Source organism: Leucopleurus acutus (genome assembly GCF_964270905.1).
Source record: "Leucopleurus acutus genome assembly, chromosome: 16".
Classification (NCBI taxonomy): Eukaryota; Metazoa; Chordata; class Mammalia; order Artiodactyla; family Delphinidae; genus Leucopleurus; species Leucopleurus acutus.
The window spans coordinates 83,120,140-83,143,517 of NC_139158.1; the positions used below are offsets into that span (position 1 = coordinate 83,120,140).

The 23,378-nt window shown below is 44.5% G+C and overlaps 1 protein-coding gene across 1 annotated transcript in view; it reads left to right on the forward strand.

Annotated features, from left to right (window-relative positions):
- The first annotated feature begins 4,443 nt into the window (after positions 1 to 4,443).
- VAPB (VAMP associated protein B and C) overlaps positions 4,444 to 23,378 on the forward strand; it is a 48,997-nt gene continuing 30,062 nt past the window's right edge. The window contains exon 1 of the mRNA XM_082857583.1: positions 4,444 to 4,619. Coding sequence (XP_082713709.1) covers positions 4,562 to 4,619 — 58 coding nt within the window. The 5' untranslated portion in view covers positions 4,444 to 4,561. The remainder of the gene's footprint in view (positions 4,620 to 23,378) is intronic.

The following is a 23,378-nucleotide window of genomic DNA, read 5'->3' on the forward strand; positions in this document are numbered from 1 at the left end:
CCAGTGTCCCATGTGAATGCCCACCCAAGGGCATCAGTGACTCAGTAATAATCCACTGGACAGGGTGACAAATTCTGGGCCAGCCCTGCCATTGCTTGTACACTGAGTTTACTTAAAAGTGTTCATGGCAGCAGGTGTGGAAGCTCTGCATGGGCCCAAGAACATGGACTTCCCCTCATCAAGCTGACCTGGCCACTGCCACTGCCTAAAGTGACAACAGTGGAGACCAACACTAAAATCCCAATACGGCACCATTCCCTGTGTGGAGGGGGGCCTGGAACCAATGTTAGAGATCTGCCAATGTGATCCTTAGTTGTATAAAGGCACAAAATAGAACTTAGAGGCTTAAAAAAAAAAACTGAAATGAGAAACTCCTGGAATAGGTTTATCGGCAGTCTAAGGGAAAATTACTGACTGGAAGAGACATCTGAAGAAATATCCACAATACGGGACACAGAGATGAGAGATGAAGCTATGACAGAGAGGCAAAGAGACACGGAGAACGGTGATTTTATGTCGCCTTTGGGAAACAACCTGCAGTTTGAAGAATACTGGTTGAATAAACTACTAGTCAGACTTCTGGGAGAAAAGAGTGAGAGGATGGACTAAAGTAACATTTAAAAGAGACATTGTCACACATGCTCCAACATGGGTGAATCTTGAAGACATTATGCTAAGTGAAATAAGCCAGACACAGAAGGACAAATAGTGTACAATTCCACTTACTTAGAGTAGTCACATTCATAGAGCCTGAAAGTAGAATGGTGATTACCAGGGGCTGTGGGGAGGGGGAATAGGGACTTATTGTTTTCTGGGTATGGAGTTCTAGTTGCAAGATGAAAAGAGTTCTGGAGATGGATGGCGGTCATGGTTGCACAATAATGCGAATGTATTCAATATCATTGAACTGTACAGTTAAAATGACTAAGATAGTAAATTATATGCTATGTGTATTTACAACAATTTAAAAAATTAAAAAAAATGTTGTTTGAGAATTTTCCAGAACCATGAAAGATACAAGTCAACAAATTCAGAAACCCTCGGGAATTCAAGCAGGATAAATGCTATAGACCGAACATTTGTATCCTCCCCAAAATTCATATGCTGAAACCCAATTCCTGAATGATGGTATTAAGGACCTGTGGTCTTTGGGGTGATAAGGTCATGAGCGGGGAGACCTCATGAATAGGATTTGTGCCCTTATAAAAGAGACCCCAGAGAGCAAGAAAATAGCTGACTATGAACCGAAAGTGGGCTCTTACCTGGCACAGAATTTGCTGGTGATTTGATCTTGAATTTCCCAGGCTCCAGAACTGTGAGAAATAAATGTTGTTATTTAAGCCATCCAGTCTATATGGTATTTTGTTAAAGCAGTCTGAATGGGCTAAGACAATAAATTAAAAGATACATCGTGATAAAACTGCAGAACCCCAGAACAACAGGAAAAAACTTTTTATTTTTTATATTTTAAAAAATTTATTTATTTAATTAATTTATTTATTGGCTGCATTGGGTCTTCGTTGCTGTACGCGGGCTTTCTCTAGTTGTGGCAAGTGAGGGCTACTCTTAGTTGCGGTACACAGGCTTCTCATTGTCATGGCTTCTCTTGTTGCGGAGCATGGGCTCTCTAGGTGCTCAGGCTTCAGTAGTTGTGGCTCATGGGCTCTAGAGCGCAGGCTCAGTAGTTGTGGCGCATGGGCTTAGTTGCTCGGCGGCACGTGGAACCTTCCCAGACCGGGGCTTGAACCTGTGTCCCCTGCATTGGCAGGTGGATTCTTAACCACTGAGCCACCAGGGAAGCCCAAAATGGATTATTTTTGAAGGAATAATAAGGAGATTGTCATCTGAAACCTCAGCAGTAACAACGAAAGCTGGAAGTCAGTGGCGGCATCCTCACAGCCCTGAGAGAGAACAATTATCCCTCTAGTAAACCAGCCAAAATATCTTGCAAGAACAAGGGAAAAATAAAGTAATATTTTCAGATGAACAAAAACCGATAGCATTTGCTCCAACCAACTCACTGAAATAGAGTTTAGAGGCTCTATTTCAGGCACGAGGAAAGTGATCCTGCTTGTAAGTTCTGAGATGCAAGAAGAAAAGATGAGTAAAGAAACTGGTAACTGTGTGGTTGAGTCTAAACCAACATTGACTATATAAACAATTTAGTAATGACTCACTGGTGAAAAAGGAAAAGATTAAAATATACTATAATTAAGGCATATAATTTATGGGATGGGTGATTAAAGTATGCCTAAGTGCTTTTATTTTCAGGGAGCAAAGTAAAGAGTGATCACTAAAACAACATAAATAGAGTATATAAGAGGAAGAAAAGTGGAATGAGGAAAAAAAAATCAGCCCTAAAGACGCAAAAAGGAAAGAAAAAACAGTCATGACAAATAGAAGGTGCAAAATAAGACTGTAGAAATAAATCCATATGTATCATAAATATAATAAGTATAAATCGACCAAATGCTGTAGTTAAAAGACAAAGATTTTCTTTAAAAAACCCTTTTTCTTATGAAGAATTCCAAGCATACTGAAAAGTGGGAAAAATAGTACAAAGAATCCCCATATGCCTGCCATGTAGGGTCCGTGTTAGCTATTTGCTGTGTTTCATCTATATGTGAAAAGGAGAATATTAATACATATTTTATGTAGTAAACATTACATAACGAAGTAAAATTTAAATGTCAATAATGAGGTGAAGTGTTCACTTTTGAGGCCAAGCAGATGTGGGGTCTCAGTAACTTTTTTTTTTAATTAATTATTTATTACTTTTGGCTCTGTCAGGTCTTTGTTGCTTGCGGCGAGCAGGGGCTACTCTTCATTGCAGTGCGTGGGCTTCTCATTGCAGTGGCTTCTCTTGTTGCAGAGCATGGTCTCTAGGCACACAGGGTCAGTAGTTCTGGCTCGTGGGCTTCAGTGGTTGTGGCTCGTGGGCTCTAGAGCACTGGCTCAGTAGCTGTGGCTCACCGGCTTAGTTGCTCTGTGGCATGTGGGATCTTCCCGGCCCAGGTCTCCAACCCGTGTACCCTGCATTGGTAGGTGAATTCTTTTTTTTTTTTTCTCTTTTTTAGAGGTGGGGCGGGGGGATGAGGTCAGAGAAACTGGCAGAAACCAGGTCTCACAGAGCCTCAAGGCCATGGAAGGCTTTGGAATTTATTCTAAGTGAGATGAGTGACATTGGGGGTTTAAGCAGGGGCATGACACCATTGGACTTAGAGTTTTTTTTTTTTAAAGGGAATTCCTTTATTTTTATTATTTATTTATTTATTTATTTATGTATGTATTTATGGCTGTGTTGGGTCTTCGTTTCTGTACGAGGTCTTTCTCTAGTTGTGGCAAGCGGGGGCCACTCTTCATCGCGGTGCGCGGGCCTCTCACTATTGCAGCCTCTCTTGTTGCGGAGCACAGGCTCCAGACACGCAGGCTCAGTAGTTGTGGCTCACTGGCCTAGTTGCTCTGTGGCATGTGGGATCTTCCTAGACCAGGGCTGGAACCCGTGTCCCCTGAATTGGCAGGCAGATTCTCAACCACTGCGCCACCAGGGAAGCCCGGTAGGCGAATTCTTAACCACTGTACCACCAGGGAAGTCCAGGGGTCTCAGTAATTTTTAATCATGTACTTTTTTTGTGCAGTTATTTATTCAAAGGCTGCCTCTCCTATGGGCTCTAGTGAGAGGGTGGGAACCAGGTCAGTATTTCTGATCATTGTATTTCTAAATATTTGTTGCATTTAGTAGCACAGGATTCAGCACCGTGCTTGTTGACATAGTAAACATTTAATGTAGAGTAGCTTTTCTTTATTATAATTGATGCTGTTGTTATCCAAAGCGTTCAGCAGAGTGGCACAAAATAAGCAAGCAATAATTGGTAGCTTACTAAATTTATATTTATTGTTTACCATACGTCATCGTGCCTAGCACACATCATTCACCCATAAACATCATGTTTATAATAAGAATAAATAGTACTTTCATTATTCAAAATCTCTAAGTGCCTGGCACCACATTAGCAGGGGCAAGTGGAAGTTCATTCTTATTAATTATTATTATTGAGTAAAGCACTTAACACAAAGCCTGGTCCCCACGGGCCCTGAAAAAATAATCTTCAGGGGGACGGTCCTCAATTCTGGGCGGCCCCCACCCGCCCCTCCCCCGGGCCTGCGCAACGCCCCACCCCCTGCCGTCCGGCAGCCCCGCCCCCGCGGCAAGCGCCGCGCCTGCGCACTGCCCGATAGGGGCTCGGCGCGCTCAGCTCTCCACCGCCCGAGCGCGCGCCGGGCCGTGGCGGCCGGCTTGCTGCGTGCGTGCGTGCGTCTCTGCGTGCGTGCGTGCGTGCGTGCCGTGCGCTCGCTGGGCACCGCGGCCTCGCCCTCGCCCTCCGCCCCTGCGCCTGCACCGCGTAGGCCGCCCCCCGGCGCGCACCCCTTAGGCGACCCCCGCCCGCGCCCCGGCTGGCCACCCCCATTCCAAATTTAAAGGGGGCGCAGCATTCACGCCTCCCGGCCCAGGTGACCTCTCAGGGGTCTCCCCGCCCGAGGTGTTCCGCCGCCGAGGAACATGGCGAAGGTGGAGCAGGTCCTGAGCCTCGAGCCGCAACACGAGCTCAAATTCCGAGGTAAGCCCGGAGGCCCGCCGCCCCGCGCCCCCGCTTCGGCCCGCGCTCCGGAGGGCCCGGCGGCGCGGTGGTGACGTCGGCCCCCCGGCCGCGGCGCCCGCCCGCCCGCCCGCGCTTCCCGGGCCCCGAGGGCCGGGCGTCCGGCGCGGGAGTCCAGGGCCTGCTCCTCCGCAGCCTCCCGCGCCTCGCCCTCAGGACAGTCGCCTCGTTGCCGCTGTGGCCGTTCCTGTCCCGAATGCGGCCTCCTCACTGAGTGGGGGCCCCGGCGGCCGCCTGTGCCGAGAAGGCTCAGGTCCTGGGTCAGAGGTCGCCTCTCGCTGGCCGGCCACCCCGCCGTGGACCCCTGCGGCCGTCCCCTGTCGCGAACTGCTCGTGGCAGCTCGGCATTTACCACTCCCTGAAAGGACCACTTTACGCACTTGTGTACCATGTCTGTATGTTAGGAGGGAAGCTCCATGAGGACAGGACTTTGTCACGTCTCTGCTTTATGCCCCGCATGCCTTAGGAGCCTAATAAGTACCTGTTGAGCAAATGAACGAAAGGGACGTCCGCAGAAGTTCCCACGGGGTGCGTGGCCCAGCTTTCCTTCTCCTGCCTTTTCTCGTGCCCGTTGCTCATGTCTCTGCAGCCGTGCGGGGCTGTCAGGATGGCGAGATCTTTTTTGTCCCCGGAGGCGCCTGGGACTGGAGCCCGAGGAAGCCCAGGGGGCCACATGTGTTTGTGGCGAGCCAGAGCCCCTTGAAATGTGTATCTTTATTTTTAATCTTTTCCCCCTACCTTTTCCAGCAAAATATTAGAGTCGGGGGATTTCTTCTGACTTGGTCATTCCTTCTTTCCAAAGGGACTGAGTAACTGTGTAGCAGACGTTGCTTGGCCCTTGAGAGAGATGAATGGACAAGACAGACAGGACCCCTGCTCTCATGAAGCTTACCTTGTAGGGAGGGGCGACAAGCCAGCACATGAGAGTGTTTCAGGTAGTGGTAAGTGCTGTGAAGGAAATAAGACAGGCTGGCATGATGAGAGTATGCTTGCATTGGACGGCCAGGTCACCGCTGTGTCGCCAGCACTTGGCCTAGGGCAGCTGCTTGTTAGATGTTTGTGGCATTGGAATGCCTGCTGGCCACAAGGCGCCCCACTTTAAATGTACCGGCAGGAGGTAGTGTCCGGTAACTGACCCAAAGTTACTCAGTTGGCAAATGGCACACTTGAACCCAGATTTCAGAGTTCACACTTCAACGGTTATGCTATCCGACCCCTGGCAAATACTCCAGTGCTGTGGCTGTCACTTAGCCTCCCAGGTGAACAGTCTCCAGATTGTCACATTTGGAAGTGACTCCAAATGTACAAACAACTGAAGGCTTTCCAGTTAAAACAAACAAACACCCCAAAAACCTAACGTGGATTATAATTCCACAACCGTGCTGTAGCTTATGTGATGTTCTCATCACCTGCCTGAGAAAGGAATCCAGGCAACTCAATTGAACATGGAGGGTGATGGTTTCCACTTGAGTTGTCTGAAGTTCTCTACCCTGGAAGCCTGGCTTAGCTACTCCTGGGAATTGGCGCGTTCATTCATTTAGTCCACAGACATTTCAGTGCCTGCTCCATGTGTCAGGTACCAGGAGAAGATGAGGCACATCACATGTAGGCCCCTGCTGTCCCTCAACCCCCCACCCCAGAACTTAGGTGTAGGGAAGAGAGCAGATGACAGAATCAGCCAGAGCAGTGCAGTGATACAAGGTATTCCAGAGTACCCTTGAGAGCACTGAGGAGGTCAGCTCCGGAAGGAGGTGTCATTTGAGCAGAGTTTAAAGGTCGAATGGAAGCAGGTGAAAAGAAGAAATGGTTGGGGAGCCTGTCAGGTGGAGGAAATTGCATGTACAGAGGCACGAAGACTGAGATGATTGGGCTCCTTTGGGATGCCAGTAGTATTTCGGAATGACAGTGACAGAGCATTTGTTGGGGTCACGAGGCAAAGGAGGAGATGAGGCTGTCTAGTAGACAGGAGCCAGTTCGTCTAAGGCCTCCGTGCACAGGCACAGCCAGTGTCCAAGTTCATATTGTGTTGTGTCTCCTCGGCTAGTTCTTCCTTGATTGATCCCCTGCAACCTTAACCCCACCCCTAGTACATACACTCCTCTAATGTGATGTCATAGAAAGAGGCACTAATTGGAGAAAATTAAAGTTTTTGTCCCAGTTCTTTTACTTAGTGATGTTTGACCTTGGGCTGGCCACTTTGCTCCCCAAAGCCTGGGATTACTCTTTACTCCATGGGAATGGCGCTCATATCTCCCTTGCCTCGTGTAGAAGGTTTTGTTGGTATTATGGCTGTTCAGCTGCTTTGTAAATGTGCAGTATTATGCAGAGATTGGTTGTATTTACTCTACTGGTTTCATCATTTCAACTTCTCTACCTGAAAGGTATGGCAAAGAAGAGTGATCTGTCTCTGGCCCAGGGTTGACCAAAGTAATGATGGCCAAAGTCACTGGATATTTTTGCTAGGGAAGCGATCCAGGAAAGTTACGGTGTCAGATTGTTGAAGGCTGTTGGCTTGTGGCTTCAGAAGAGGCATCTGCAGGCATATGTAAACCACCTTATGATTTGTTTGTTGGTTAGTGTTAAACTGAGGACTAAGATTGTGAAATCAGAATAGAGGCTCAGTACCCTGTTTTGCTATATAGACAGCATTCGTTTCAGGATGCGAACTGGCACATTTCACTGGTGTCTTCCAGATGGCTTGGGGTGATGATGCTGACTTCATACGGTTCACTTAGATGAATCAAACTCGTAAGCTAACTTTGCTTAAGAAGATAATAATTAAAATGCTTGCCATCCAGAGGAAAAAAATTAGTCATCTTTTAAGTGCAGCCTAAAATGATATGGGGTTGTATATGTTGGATATATTTTCGTCTTGGGCATTTTGTGTGATTCTTTTGATGTTAAGCATGTTGCAGAAGAAAAGAGGACACAGAGTTACAGGACCTCGTTCAGTCTTACTTTTTTTTTTTTTTTTCGGTACGCGGGCCTCTCACTGTTGTGGCCTCTCCCGTTGTGGAGCACAGGCTCCGGACACGCAGGCTCAGCGGCCATGGCTCACGGGCCCAGCCGCTCCGCGGCATGTGGGATCCTCCCGGACCGGGGCACGAACCCACGTCCCCTGCATCCGCAGGCAGACTCTCAACCACTGCGCCACCAGGGAAGCCCTCATTCAGTCTTATAGAAAGTGCCCCGCTGCACTGTGTTAAGTGTCAAAAGGAGAAGGATTCCTGGCCTCCTGAAAGAAGCATGACGCTGTGACATTTGCCTTGGTGACACAGTAGGATCTGTTTGGATTGGGGACACCTTTCTGAACGAGTTAAGCGCTTCTAAAGCCTGTGAGGTGTGTGCTTTGCATCGTTGCTGTTTCTGTTGCTCTTGCCTCTTCCGAGGCCAGATCATTTTCTTTTTCACTCTGAGGTCCCACTTGTTGCCCAGCTCAATGAGAACTTTTTCAATGAATCACTTTCAGGGCATTTTGTATCTCTTTTTTTTTCTCCTCCCCTCCCCCTTCCATTGATTCCATCCATGGTGAGTAGTATGTCTTGTATTTTCTTGGTCATTGCCCAGGACTCTTAATCCTTCTTCACATTCTAACATTCTCCCGCATCTCGTGATACTGTCACCTGAGAATGGTCAGTTAACCGTCCTCATGAGCTGATTAGTTAAGATTTAAACCTGCTGTGGACCCATTACTTTTGCTTTATTGTGTGACTAAACCAGTGGCCTTCTAGAAGTCTCAGGTAGTCCTGCTGTTGGTCAGTGTGGGTCACAGGTGGGGTAGCACCACTGGATTGGTGTGGTTGATTACCACTTTGGGGTGGAAATAGGAACTTGGGTAGATAGGTTAGGGACAGTCTCTTTTGTATAAGGAAAGCGTGCTTAGAATCATTAGTTCACCCTCTTAAGTTAACGTGTAGTTTAGTATTTAGGAAGCTAAAAAATATAACACCTTGTAGATATAGTCTGTTCAATGCAGTAATTATCTTTCAGATGCTAATTACAGCATTAATTCTCTAGTTTTAGCATAGCACTGATTTCCTTAACATTTCATGATCACATAGAGCGGACTGTGTTTTACAGCACAACAAATGTCAGCAGTGTGCTTAAGATTCTTTATGGTAGTGGTTTAAATCCATCCTGAATAGATCATCTTCATTTATTTAATTATTAACCAGCTTGCTTATAAGAAGCAAGTGGCACTAAACTTACCAACCTTTAGTCAAACTTAAATCTTCATAGATTGTGTTATTTGTGAAGTAGAAGTTAACTTACTTTTACCCACTTATTTACTTCTCTTCTTCACAATTAACTCCTTAAGGAAGAAATGGATAGTTCTCGGCTATGTGCTTACATGGTGATAGTTCCTTGTGTGTGGTTGTAACATGAACACAGTTTTCTTCATGATAAACCTGGTAGCTTTGCATCCAAGTGTGGATTTATTAAAATAATTAGTCTGAATTGATGCTTATTAAAGAGGTGAACTCTTAAACATTATTAACACTGTCTTTTATTTATTAAAATTATATAGCATCTTTCCTTCCAGTGCTGAAGGCAAAATACTGAGAACTTTGACCCTGTAATATTACCACTAAGTTGCTGAAAATGAGGGGAGGAATCAAGGGAGTAAACTACATTGGTTATACTCATATACTACCCTTAGGCTTGATTTTTAGAACCTGAAACTTGAATTTTTACATAAGGAATTATCTCCAAGATTGCTTCATATATCTCCCACTTGTATTTGAAAAATTTGCCGTCTGAAGGATGACCATGGTTTGGAACAAATGAGCATAGCTTTCAGCAAGATGACAAGAAAGACCAACACAAAGAGTGCTGAGTTCCATTAGTCAAGACAGGGTTGCCATTGAGTGTCTTTAATAAAATAAAATAAAAGCCTTCTGAGCAGTTATTTTGCACTGGGGATTGTGTTAAAAACAAAGTTGCATTATGGCTTCCAGGCTTGCCTCCTCCTTTTCTATCATTCTAGGCCCCCCTCTCTAGGCTGTCATCAGCGTAGCATATCCAGGATTGCTTTGGCCCTTGTTCGGTGGATGTGCACATTCTTTGAAGTTTTTACCTGACAGACCTAGGCTGCTAGCTTTACAAAAACAACAGTTGTTTAAAGAGCTTCATTATGGGAACAAAATTACTGAACTTGACAATCATTTTAAGACTATTTTTAAAAATGCCAGTGTGGCAAAATAGTATCTCTAGAATATCTGTTTTTCAAAATGTTAAATATGCTGTTTTAACAAAAGCTGTTGATGTCTAGAAACAATGCCTTAATGTGCTTTTGGATTTTCCCCCGTGCATGGGAAAAAAAAATCGTTGAGAAAATGCCATAGTCCCAAGGGAAAAATCTTGAAGTGCTTTCATTTAATAATTTAGCATTAATGGCACAAAACTGTAAAGGTGCAGAAATACCTTCCTAGAGTTTTCCTTCATCCTTTCAGAGGGGTTATTATCAGTTTTGACTAGCAGGTTACTATTTCTTTTCATCTGTGTCAAGTATTGTCTTCTTTTCTTTTCATCTGTGTCTTCTTTTCTTTTCATCTTCTTTTCATCATCTTCTTTTCATCTGTGTCTTCTTTTCTTTTCATCTGTGTCTTCTTTTCTTTTCATCTTCTTTCTTTTCATCTGTGTCAAGTAGTGTCTTCTATCAGGCTTTTGGCTGTGTTTGTGTGTGCACGCCCATGTGGGCACCTAAAGTGTTGCTGGTGTGCACACATTCTCACAGGTACCCATGATGTGTTTGAGTTAGTATCCAGTTGGCATTTCAGTAGGGTCTTACAACCTTAGCCTATTTGGGAGGGGTGTTAGGGAAATAAATATTTGCGGGGAGAAAGAGATTGAGACTTTTGTCTTTTGGCTTGTACTTGAAGACAATGTTATGGCCCCCTGGACCGTTTACCTAGATTTGAATTGCTTGCGATGTGGCTTGTAACCTTTATGACTCTAAGTTCCTTGGGCTGTCTTTAAAGGCTGGAGGGTGCTCAAAGACTGGAGAGGAACAGAACCCCGCACCAAGGGAGCTGGGAGCAGAGGGCATATTTGTAAGGGGCTAAGTGGTAGAGGTCCACCACTTAGTAGACCCCGCAGTAGGGTGGGTCTGGAGTTAAAAGCAGTGGCCGTAGTGGAGCTGACATTCATTTTGCAACATGAGAGGAAAGAAAAGGTGAGGGAAGAATGAACGTTTCTAGAAGATAAATGCTTAATTTCCAGAAGGTAGACCACAAAGTCGAGGGACTGTGGTAGACGCTTCATGTTCTTCATCTTACTATTTAATCTGCAGCACAGTCCTGTGATGGAGTTACTCGGTGGTTAGGGAGCCTGCTCCTGGAGGAGGCCACTGTGGCACACAGTGGTGCAAGGAGTCAACACAGGTTTGTCTGGCGTCAAAGCCCTTTTCTTTCACTTCGACTCTAGAATGAACTCATAAAGGGTTTCATTTTGGAGGGAGGGAGGCAGAGAATTTTTAACCATTAAGGAAGTGTTAGGAGCTGTCAGGATAATTTCTTAAGAACATTAATTAATTAAGAATTATTATTTGTGGAATTTTTAGGAGGGATTTCTCAGCATACTTTTTAAAAAGTTCATGCTGGTGACTCCAAAGCATTCTTTGATTTACCTTGTGAATATTCAGTTTTTATAACAGGTATCATTGGTGTGTCATGATTCTGTATATTTAGAACACATTTAACTTTCGAGTAATTTGCACATCTGCTCTGGAGTCTTTGGAAGGTAGGGTGAAACTTATAGGTAGAGATTTTCACAGGTTTGCACATTTGTAAAGTGGGAATTTAGAGTTCAAAAGGGTGCTTATTAAGATACGAAGGTCTGAAATAAGTGACCTTCATAGGTGCTACCTTAAACCTTACAGGTGGGGCTACAAAGGCAGAGAAACAAATAAGTGTGAATTAACATATAACTAGAGATTTCTCAAATGTTGAAAGAGAAAAACTCAAGGTGAATATCAGAAAGTGCTGTTTTATTCTGTAGGAGGTATACTTTGGGAAGTCATCATTCCCCCAAATGATGACATCCATGCATATGAATCAGATTGGAGAGGCTTTGGAGACATGCATGGGTATGATGATTGTGTGCGTAATAGATGATTGTCCGATTGAGAGCATTTGGGGTTTCTTCCTTTTCCACAGCTCATCCTTTGAGGTTTACTTCATGAACAGATGACCCCCCTCTTGTCTGACGGAGTATAGCATAACTGTGACTCAGGGTTGGTTTGGTCACCGCATCCTGAAAGCTTCCTGTGGGCCAGGCACCGGAGTGGGGACTGGAGAGGAGTCCCGGCCCTTAGAGTTTCCAGCCTCCAGGTGGTGGGAGGATGGAGGAGAATGTGGAAATGGGACACTTACGGGCTGTCCCTCACTGGGAGCTTAGAAAAAACTGTGAATTCTGCTTTGGGGTTTGAACCTTACAGGAAAGGTGGGATTTGAGATCTGTGACTTGTGCTAGGTATTTTTCTGTAAGTGCTCATTTATTCTTAAAACAGGTCTAGGAAGTAGATGGTTATCATCCTCAGGTTCATGACCTGAATTAGAGGTAGAACTGGGATTTGAACCAAGATCTGTCTGACCGCAAAGCCCATGTTGTTTATCATTACATTGGCTGTATTGCTCCCCTTAAAAAGTTAGTGGGAGTGCGGCTCACTAGGAAGGCCCGGGATTTTCTTATTTATTATGTTGTTAGGAAGATGAAAGGAGGACTGGAAATAGGACAGTGGGAATTGAGAAGAAGGAGTGAAAGAGAAACGAGATATAAAAAGGAAGGAAAGGTGCTTAATTGTCATTGTGATCTAGTAATGGCTTCTTTGTCACTGCTTCCACGCAGGGCAGAGTTGTTCTGGAACGCTAAAGCGACTGATTAAAAAAATCTTTGTACTAATTCTGTTTTCCCCTAAGAACTTTTGTTCTAACTTGATCACTTCTGATTGTGTCATTCATGTATGAATGTTGAAAATTATGTGCTAATGTAATCACCACATCTTTCCTTCTGCCACCCACTCCCCACTCCAGGGCCTTTATTACCTCAGTGTCTGTCATCACAAACAGTGCAGGTCGATTGGGTCCTATTTTGCCTTTTAATCACATCACTCAGCAACATTTACAGTATAGTAGAAAAAAGGGAAGGAAAGGAATGGTACCTAGGTCAGTTTTCTCTTTCTCTCCATTCTCGGAGCACCCTCCAGCCTTTAGAGAACCCAAGGAACTAAGTGTTCCAAGCCACATCACAAGCAGTTCATATCTAGGTAAACAGCCAGTAGTATCATCATCTCTGTTTTAAAAATCAGAGAAACTGGGCCCAGCACTTGGTGGAATGCATAATTTGCACCTCGGGCTTTCAAGCCTCTAGAGCTCGTGTGCTTTGTATTACAAAGGGAGGCTTCTGTTCTTACTCTTGCTGTCACTTAGACACTCAGCTCACCTCCCCACCCAGCTTTGATTTCCTCTTCTGTTGGATGAGGAAGCTTGAACTCAATGCCACTTTGTGTTCCTTCCAGCTCTAGTCTTGAAAACATGTGATTAAAATTTATTTTCGCTGAAGAAGAAAGATGGAAAGCCCATGAGGGCAGAAAGTGGAGTTTGTGTTTCTCTTAGAACCTACCATTGCTTTGCACTAGTGGGCTCTCAGATTTTTAATTAATGAGCCTTCTTGTTCCTGTTGCAAAGCTCACTATATCCTAGTAACCTTTCTTGAGTATTCTTGGATATTCTTATCCAGTTCCAGTGTTTTCTGCAGCACCTCAAACTGTACAAATTGTGTACCACTGCATGTTTTGTTTTTTTATCTTTTTTTTTTTTTTTTTTTTTTGCGGTACGCGGGCCTCTCACTGTTGTGGCCTCTCCCGTCGCGGAGCACAGGCTCCGGATGCGCAGGCTCAGCGGCCATGGCTCACGGGCTCAGCCGCTCCGCGGCATGTGGGATCTTCCCGGACCGGGGCACAAACCCGCGTCCCCTGCATCGGCAGGCGGACTCTCAACCACTGCGCCACCAGGGAAGCCCTGCATGTTTTGTTTATGTTATCCTATCCCTGTGCTTTATTTACTGATTGCTTTGTCTTCCATGCTATAGAATGCAAGCTCCTATAGGTTTTGTTTCTTTTGTTTTCCCCAGTGGTAACTGATAGAATATATTCTTTTCTTCTGCTAGTAACCCCAAAGAAGTTGGACTTGGTCATCTTTTCAGTGTGTGGTTTGACCATTTGAAATAGAAGCATATACACAAGAATAAAAAGAGGGATTTGCTGAAAAACCAAAGGTTTGTCCTTGTGGAGACTTATTTGGATTCTCATTCTGTTGGTTGAATTGATTTGTTGGCATATAAGTGTGTCCTGATGGACTGCTCTGAAAATCTAAATCCGTGCTTTTTGACCTTTTCGAAGTCAGACACTGCTTTACTAATTGGATGAAGAAAAGCCATGAATCACTCCTTGGAGAATCTGCAGATACACTCCTCATTCAAAACTTCTCATGTAATTTGGGGACAGGAGGACCACAGTTTACTGTGGGTGCCTAGTTGACCTCTGGTTCAGAGAGTGGCGGAGGGGGAAGAAACATGAGAGGTCATCTGGTGAAGTCCAGAGAAAACTTGGTCAGTTTATTTGGGTCTCTTTATTTTATTCTTTCAAAAAATTTTTAAATGGATGCCTTCGTTGCCTTTGCCCTTCCTAGTAAGGTTGTTTCTTTGTTTTCTCTACATGCCTGACTTTGAGCACAGTGCTTTGGCAGTGAGTCCTCTTCAGTAAATGTGTGAGTGCTGTCCCGTCTACCTTTAAAAAAGAATAACTGCTTTCTCAGTCTCGTTTGCTCTCCCTAGCTGTTCCCTTCTGGAGGTAGCTTATCCTAGCAAGCCTCTGCAAATAGTCTTAATCACCATTCTCTCACCACCCATGCACTCCTAAAGTCATTGCCTGGGAACCTTATTGCTTCATTACTGCATCTGTTGTTGTATTTTTATTCTTTATCACCTGTGTACCCTCTGTAGCATTTGACACCTGTTGCCATTGTGCTACTTGACACTCTTCCCTTCACCTTCTTTTTTTTTTTTTTGCGGTGCGCAGGCCTCTCACTGTTGTGGCCTCGCCCGTTGCGGAGCACAGGCTCCGGACGCGCAGGCTCAGCGGCCGTGGCTCACGGGCCCAGCCACTCCGCGGCATGTGGGATCTTCCCGGACCGGGGCACGAACCCGTGTCCCCTGCATCGGCAGGCGGACTCTCAACCACTGCGCCACCAGGGAAGCCCCCTTCTCCTTCTTAATCACCCTCTTTTGGCTTTCTCCCACCCATCTGGCCATTTTTACCCACTCCTTATGGAGTCCTGTGGGTGAGGCTGAGGGATACAGGTTCCCCCCTGCCTTCTTGCTCCTCTTCTCGTTGTCTCTCAGTGTCCCCACCCGTCTTCCTTTTTCCCTGTCGGGGAGCTCTTCTGCCAGTACCCTTGGCTTCTAACAGCGTTTATGAATGACCCTAGGCCTGCCCCTAGCCCATATGTGGGACTGCAGATACTTCAAATGCAGCATGCCCCAAGATGTATTTTTCCCCACTCCCTTTTCCTTTTTTCTCCAAATCTCCTCTTCCTGCACATACCTCCTTGAGTGGTACCCACATCCACACAGTGGAGCGACTCAAACTCAGAAAGCCCATGGCTCAGCTCTGTCCCTTCTTCCTTGTCCCCTCTGTGGCTGCCTCATCGTCCTCCCGGATGGCTGTAATAGTTTCTCTCCTGGTTTTCCTGCCTTGAGTCTTTCTTCTCTCCATACTGGTGGCACTTTCAAATGTGCAAATCTCAGCTTATCTCTTGCTTTTTTTTTTTGAAGTTTTGAATTTTATTTTGTTTATTTTTTATACAGCAGGTTCTTATTAGTTCTCTTGCTTTCTTAAAATCTTTAAATGTCTACCCATTGCCAAAAGAAAAACTTTTAAATTCTTTAACAGGACCTGGAAAATCATTTGTGCCCCTGATCTCTCCAGCATCACCTTTCCTCATGCTTGTGCTCTGGCCTTTGGTTCTCCCTGGTTGTAGAGCTTTTGCATATGTTGTTTCCATCACTCAAGATGAGTTCATTCCTCCTCCTGTCCCACTGCTCCCTCCTGCACTTTGAGGTCATTTTCCTGACACTCCACTCACATTGTGCCTGTCCCCTGTGCCCCTGCATGTATCATGGTGAGTTGTGTTTGGTTACTTGCCTTCCTCCCCTGTTAATCAGCAAGACCTTTGCCTTTTTTTGGACCATGTCTTCTACCCCTGATCCCAGTGCTTAGCATAATGCATGGCACGAGGCACCTTCTCAGGGAGTTCACGTCCAGGTTGAGAAAGGTGAGAAGGGAAAAAGAAAAGAAAACTTAATGTGCAAAGGAATGATGAAGCCCATCAACAAGGCCTGCTGTGTGCAGCTGATCGATGTGGACATAGTGCCTTTCACTCAGAAAGTAAAGATATTCTACCAAGCATTGGTCACTTTTCTCTCCTCTGCACGCTTCGGTTTCGCCGCCTCCCGTCCTGGTGCAGGGCCTCAGCACCGCCCGCACCACCCCTTCACCTGGTGTGCTTCACCCCGTTCCTCTTCCGTCGCTTGTGGTATCTCGCTCCACTAGTCAGCCTCTCTGTTTCTGGTGTCTCAGCTTCCTGTTCTCCTTGATGCTTTCCCAGTGCCTGCAAACATGCTTAAGCTTCCCCTTCCTAAAAGGAAATCACATTCCTCCAGATCTTCCCCCACTTAAGCAAATGCTCGGTCTTACATCACAGGTACATTTTTGGAAGCAGTGAATCTCAGTGACTGGTTTACGTCTTCACTCTCCTTTCAATTCTCATTCCTGACCCCTCCACTGAAGCCCTTCTCAGTCACCAGGTTTCTCTTTGTGACTTTTGTCTTTGACTTTTCTGGTGAACTGCCCAGCCGTTTATCATCTCTTTTACTGGATGTTGACATTCCCCAAACTTCTGTCCTCAGTCTTCTCCATTTAAGCATTCTCTGGGTTGTCCCATTAATAGTCCCTTCGGCTCTCACTTCTACACAGAAAACTTGGAAATCTCCAAGCAGATCTTTTGATCTCTAGGCTATCTGCCTACCGGTCATTCCTGCCTCTCTGGTGGTCATGAAAACACCTCAGGACTTGCCATATTCCGCGCTGCATTCGTGGTTTACGCTCTCGTTCCCTGTTTAACGTGTCAGCCGTATCTTGGGACTGGCCCTTGCTCCCAGAGGGGTACGCCAGAGATCCTAACCTCGTCTTTCCCTGCCCCTTATCCCACGCTGCTCACGTCTAGTCAGTCCATTTTCACGAGCAGCGTCTCCTGCACCCCTCTGCTACTGTTTCTGCCCACTGCCATATCCTGAGTGTAGGCCCTCTCTCTTCAGTATTATTGCCCCATGTCCCAACTCCCTGTTTCTGATTTACTCCTTACTTCCCTCACCCTTCAAGCTATCCTGGATACACTTTTCAGAGTTATTTTCTAAAAATTGAAATTGATCATGTCATTTCTTTATTTTAAAACGACGCTCGTTGGCTCCCTCAGTCCTACAGGTTAGTGTTCAAAATTCTTAGGCCAGCATCACAGCCTTTCAAAACCGGGTCACACTTCTTTATTTTTAAAACAGTCTCAGCTTTTATTCTCTATTTTAAACAACTAAAATATTCAAACACTCACACACAGATGTGTGAGTACATCTCCTCTTGTATCTGGTTTCTCCTGAATGCTGGCAGTGGCGGTGAATACTTCTCAGAGCCCATGAGGAGAAGGAAACCCATTTTCCTTCGTCGTACCTGCCTTCCTAGCGTCATTTTTAATATTCTTCCTTTCATTTCCTTCCACAGAGCTCATTGCCAGACTTGTGTAGGTTTACGGCTTTACTTAAACTATAAGCCTTTAAAAAGCATAAGCAGACATGATTTCCCGCCACCCCTCCCGGTTCTCAGTTCATTCCCTTCCCTCAAACCCCTTCTTCTGCAGCCATATGGTCTCCCTTACAAAGGCCTCTTGCACTTTGATCACACCACACCGTGCTTACCCCAGGGCTTTTCCTCCAACTGAGAATGTACGTTCCTTTATCTTTTCAAACTCTGGGACTTCCCCTCAGTGTTCAACTCCCCGCCCTCCTGTGTTTACACAAAACTTTATATATTATCTTTCACATGGTATTCAGTGCAGTGAGAGGTAGTGTACAACCCAGCAGTTAAGAGTGTGAACTCTGGGGCTAAAATGCTTGGATGTGAATCCTGGATCTACCACCTAAAAGTTATATGACCTGGGATAAAGTATTTAACTTCGGTGCCTCAGATTCTTCACTTTGTGGTATGTTAGGAGAGGATTAGTGAACTAGCACATGTAAAGTGCTTAGAATAGACCTGTTCAGTGTTAACTAATGTTACTGTTGTTTGATAATGTTTTTTCAAGATACATCATTCCGGAGCCTCAACCCTGGAGATTCTTATTCATTAGCTCTGGATGGGTCTTTTCAGGGTTCTGGGCAGGGGCAGCAGTGTCATCGCTCTAGCTTGAGAGCCTAGCGCAGTACCTGGACTGTGCAGTCGTCAGTTACTTACTGGATGCCTGCAGTGTGCTAAATACTGTCCCGGGTACTTGAGACACCGAGATGAAAAAACTGACAAAACCTTCTAGTGGGGAAGATGGGCAGTATATAAAAGGATGGGAAATACGTATAATATGGTATCAGATAATGGTAGGTGCTGAATGGGGAGTGGGGGTGGACGCAGGATAAAGGGGTTTGGTTGGGAGTGGGTTCTGTTTTAAAGAGGGTAACTGGGGAAGGCTGAGTTTCCGAGAAGGTGATGTTTGAACTGAGACCTGTGTAAAATGAGCGTGCAAGCTGGGGGAAGAGCATTAGAGAGAGAGGGGACGGCAAGTGCACGGCCCTCGGATGGTGATGGGCTTGGTGTGTTCAAGGAGCAGCACAGTCACTTTGCCTGCAGTTGAACGATGGAGTGGTGCAGTAGGAGATGGGCTCAGGGAGGAAGGAGGAGCTCTTGGTAGACAGGCAACGGGAAGGACTTTGGATTTTGTTGTGATGTGGGAAGGCATGGAGGATTCTGACCAGGAGTCTTTTTAAAAGACCGTGGTCGGCGTGGGGAAGGTAGGCTGTGGGAGATGTGTGGAAGCCATGAGGCTGCAGTTATCCGTAGCTCGCCCACCCATCCGCCATCCACACAGTTATCCATCATCCATCTACCCATCCATCATGCACACAGTTGTCCATAATCCATCCATCCATCCGTAATCCATCCATCCATCCGTAATCCATACAGTTATCCGTAACCCAGGCCAAGAGACTGTGGCTTGGACCAGGGCGGTGGCAGTGGAGAGAATGGGATGAGAAGTGCTCAGATTCCAAATCTCTTTTGAAGGTAGAGCTGGCTGAAAGGTCAAATGTGGAGCAGGAGAGGAAGAGAGGAAACTAAGGTAACTGCTTTTGGCTCAAGCGTTTTGGTGAATGGTGGTTTCTTTTCCTGAGATGGGAAACACTGGGTTTGGGGGAGGGGAACGGGACTCTGCTCTTTGGCCATGATAAACTTGAGATGCTTAGTACAGCTGTAAGTGGACATCAGGGGAGAGGGTCAGGCTGTGGATATAAATTTGGCAATTCTCAGTTTATCGCTAGAACACAGTATAGGGAGGAATAATTTTTTCCAACTGAGAGATGACGTAAGCCTTTCCAAAAGAGAGGACATTTGAGCAAAACTTTGAAGAATGAGTATGATTTCCAAAGTCAAGAAAGGGGAAAATGGAAAATATTTTTCACCCAAGTCTCACAGCCTTTTTCCCTGGCCTCTTGTTGAATTTGTTTAAGAAGCTGCTGACCTGGTTGATAATCTCTTTTCACTTGTATAGCCACTTAGGTTCTCTATTGAAAAGGAAACCAGAGCAGATTACATACTAACTGATAAACCACATTCTGCTATTTCTCATTGTTCACAAATTGAAAATTCGACTTGGACCATAGAGGTGCAGAATGCTAAGTGTGTTTTTGCTTCACTCCTCTGTGTTTGCTGTGAATTGGGACGTGTTGATTTTGGTGTGGAGGTTTTTCATATGTTGTCATCTCCACTGAAGGTTGAACATTTTGGGGAAGTTTTTACTTCTGCTGTTACTGACTCTAGGCACTTGACTTGACCTGTTAATTTATAACTCAGTCAAGTTCCAGCCACAACCATGACCATGAGAAATTGGGACCCCTTGCTCTCTAATCATGCATATAACTCCTTTGAGCATAATATCTGTCTTGATTCTTCCTGCTTTGTGTGAAAAAAAATGTCATGTTTTGCCACTCTCCTTTACAGGTAGAATTTTAATTGGAGTAGAATATTGCTTATCTTTTTGTTTAATTTCATGATCACCCTAATCACAAATTTGGTCTCCTAAATAAAGAAAAATTACTAGATGTTTGTTAGTCAATGGGTCAAAGATTATACATTGAAAAAAAACTGAGTCTAAGATACTTTTAGAACTGATATAAAATTCACACTAGATAGGTGTGCCATTACCTTAAAATAATCTGTTCTAGTGCTGGGTATAGGTAGAATGTACGAAACTTCAGCTCTTATATAATACTTTTAGCCATTTTTCTATTTAGAAAAGAAATGTTGCATTAACGAAAGTAGTCATGGAATTTATTTCTAGGGCTTCCCTGGTGGCACAGTGGTTGAGAATCCGCCTGCCAATGCAGGGGACACAGGTTCGAGCCCTGGTCCGGGAAGATCCCACATGCCATGGAGCAACTAAGCCCGTGCGCCACAACTACTGAGCCTGTGCTCTAGAGCCCGTGAGTCACAACTACTGAGCCTGCGTGCCGCAACTACTGAAGCCCACGCGCCAAGAGCCCGTGCTCTGCAGTGAGAGAAGCCACTGCAATGAGAAGCCCGCGCACTGCAATGAAGAGTAGCCCCGCTCACCGCAACTAGAGAAAGCCCACGCGCAGCAACGAAGACCCAACACAGCCAAAAATAAATAAATAAAATAAATAAATTTCGGGGGAAAAAAAAAAGAATTTATCTCTAGATGGGTAAAGGCTTCTAGTCTTCAAAGTTTTTACAATAGATTTTGTCAAAATTTTGAGTTTGGGTCTTTGTCTTGAATTAGTGAGACCACTTCTACTCTAAACGTGTTTTAAATAATAACCTTGATTTTTATAAAAATTACACAGGAATGGCTATTGATGTGTGTACATTGGTTTTCAACAGCTCCACAATTCAGGATTCTAGTATTTTTATGTATACAAAGCATTCTGGACAAGAAGAAAATGCTCTCAGAACACTGTCTGGATCTTAAACTATTGCTTTTTTCCTGTGGAAAAAAATGTAAATACACAAAAATACATATAATTTAATAAACACCCAGATACAGAATAACTAAATGTTAATAATTTGACTTGTTGTAAAGTTTTTCTTTAATAAATAAACCTTCACCAAGAATTTGAAGACATGTTTGTCCTCCACATCTGCCCATTCATGCTCCAGATCTCTTCTTCACTTCCCAGAGGAATTTAGTGTGAACTATTTCCATTTTTTTTCTGTATTACCTAATGTGCTATTGTGGTGTCTGTATCACGTAACATGTTTTTTGAGACCCAGCTATTGTTGAAATACAGATGTAGCTCATTCTTTTTAATTGCTGTATAGTATTCCTTCATAAGAATTTTTTTTTTTTTTTTTTTCGGTCTGCGTTGGGTCTTTGTTGCTGTGTGCAGGCTTTCTCTAGTTGCGACGAGCGGGGGCTACTCTTTGGTGAGGTGCATAGGCTCTAGGCCCACGGGCTTCAGTAGTTGTGGCACACGGGCTCTAGAGCACAGGCTCATTAGTTGTGGCACATGGGCTTAGTTGCTCCGTGGTATGTGGGATCTTCCCAGACCAGGGATCATACTCGTGTTCCCTGCATTGGTAGGCAGATTCTTAACCACTGTGCCACCAGGGAAGTCCCAACACATTTGTTCTTAATAAGAGTTCTTTATATATTCTAATAGTAATTGCTTATCTGTTAACATAAGCTCCAAATATCCTTCAGTTTCCTAAGGTGTTCCTTGCTGTCCAGCTTTATGTCTTTTGCAGGTAGCTTTCCTGAGTTTGATCTTACACTTCCATAGTACTTTATCCATTGGATTCTTACACTACAGTAGGGTGCCTTGTGGTCTAGTTTTTCCCACCCATGGAGTTGATGGGAGACTGAGTTTTACTTCTTTTTGCTCCAAAGGAGCTAGGAAACTAGTGAGTTGAATAAGCAGCCTTAAAGGTTGGTATAGCCTATCTCAGTCAAGATGGCGTCTAGTGTGCCTTTGATGGCATCATTAGGGAGTATTCTTGGTTTTTGATTTCTCTTGCTATAATGATGGGTGTGATGTTTCTCAGTAGCTGGCCTTCTCCGAGGATATGAGGTAGGTTACTTTATTAATTTAGAACACTTTGCATTCTAAGATTTCTTTGGGAAAGTTATGTGTATGTGTAGGGTTCTTTATGTGTGGTTCTTTCAAAAGAAGAGGTACATAATTAGGCTTTCTGCTGAAATATTGGAATCCACTGTCTGCCATTAAAGGCACATTGGTTGCAAAGCTTTATTTTTGTTTCTGAAGCTTTGAATTAACGTGTGAGCTAATAATTAAATCAAGAAAATAGATTTTAAAAAATTATCTCCCAGTGTCCTTACTCTTGAACTCATGGTTATTTAAGAGCTTACCGTCTTTGAATAGCTGTTACTATGAAATCTGTTTTTCGTTTTTTTTGAAGGGGCAACTTTAAACAAAATTATCATAGAATAATAATGACGAAGGCATCATTGACACAAGTGAACATTTTTAGTACCTTCAACCTGTGTATGAACAAAAATATATCATGATTTCAGATCAAAGTTATGGACTAGGCATTCGTTTATAGGAAACGTGTCAGAATCAGAGTTGAATCGCCTCTGAGGAAGTCTGGTGTTCATTTGTGCTGCACACACTTACTGAGCCCTTTAGTGGAACAGTGTGTTGCGCTCTTCTAGACTCAGACCTTCCCGTGCTGAATCATGTGGAGATTCATTCTAGGTGGGAAACAGGCAAGAAAGGAACACATGAACTATCAGTCAGTGGTAAGTCTTAGGTAGAAGATGAAAAGGGGGATAGTGCTGCGGAGGGAGCAGTCAGCAGCCAGCTCAGTGTTGGTTCGCCCCGAGCCTGGTGGTGCATCCAGGAGGGAGGGTGCAGGAAGACTGGAAGCATTGTTTAAAGTAGACAGAAGTGTGGCACGGCCGTTTTACTCATTTGTTCAGCATATTTATTGCGCATCTGCGCTATGTCCGAAGTGTTCTGGAAACTGATGATCAGCGGTGAACACAAGAGGGACAGAAAAGTCTCTGTGTTTTTGGAGTTTACATTCTGAAAGTGGAAGCCTTACATAAACAAGAAAAATAACGTGAGGATTGGTGCATTGCAGATGGTTAGGGAAAGTAGGAAGCAGTAGGATACCTTTAATGAAAATCCACTGTCAAAGGATAAATTTTAAAGACGTCTATAAGATATCCAACAGATTTTTACTTGACAGTGTCCATTTCCCCCATCTTAATATACTTTTACAATAGACTCTGTGTATCAGGGTCTATTGTATTGAAACCTCAAGCATAATTTCATTGTCTTAACAAAATCCATCATCAGTCCTAGGCTTCTGGAGACAGATTATTACCTTTCCAGAAGGTAATCTTTTCAGAGTTGAAATGACAT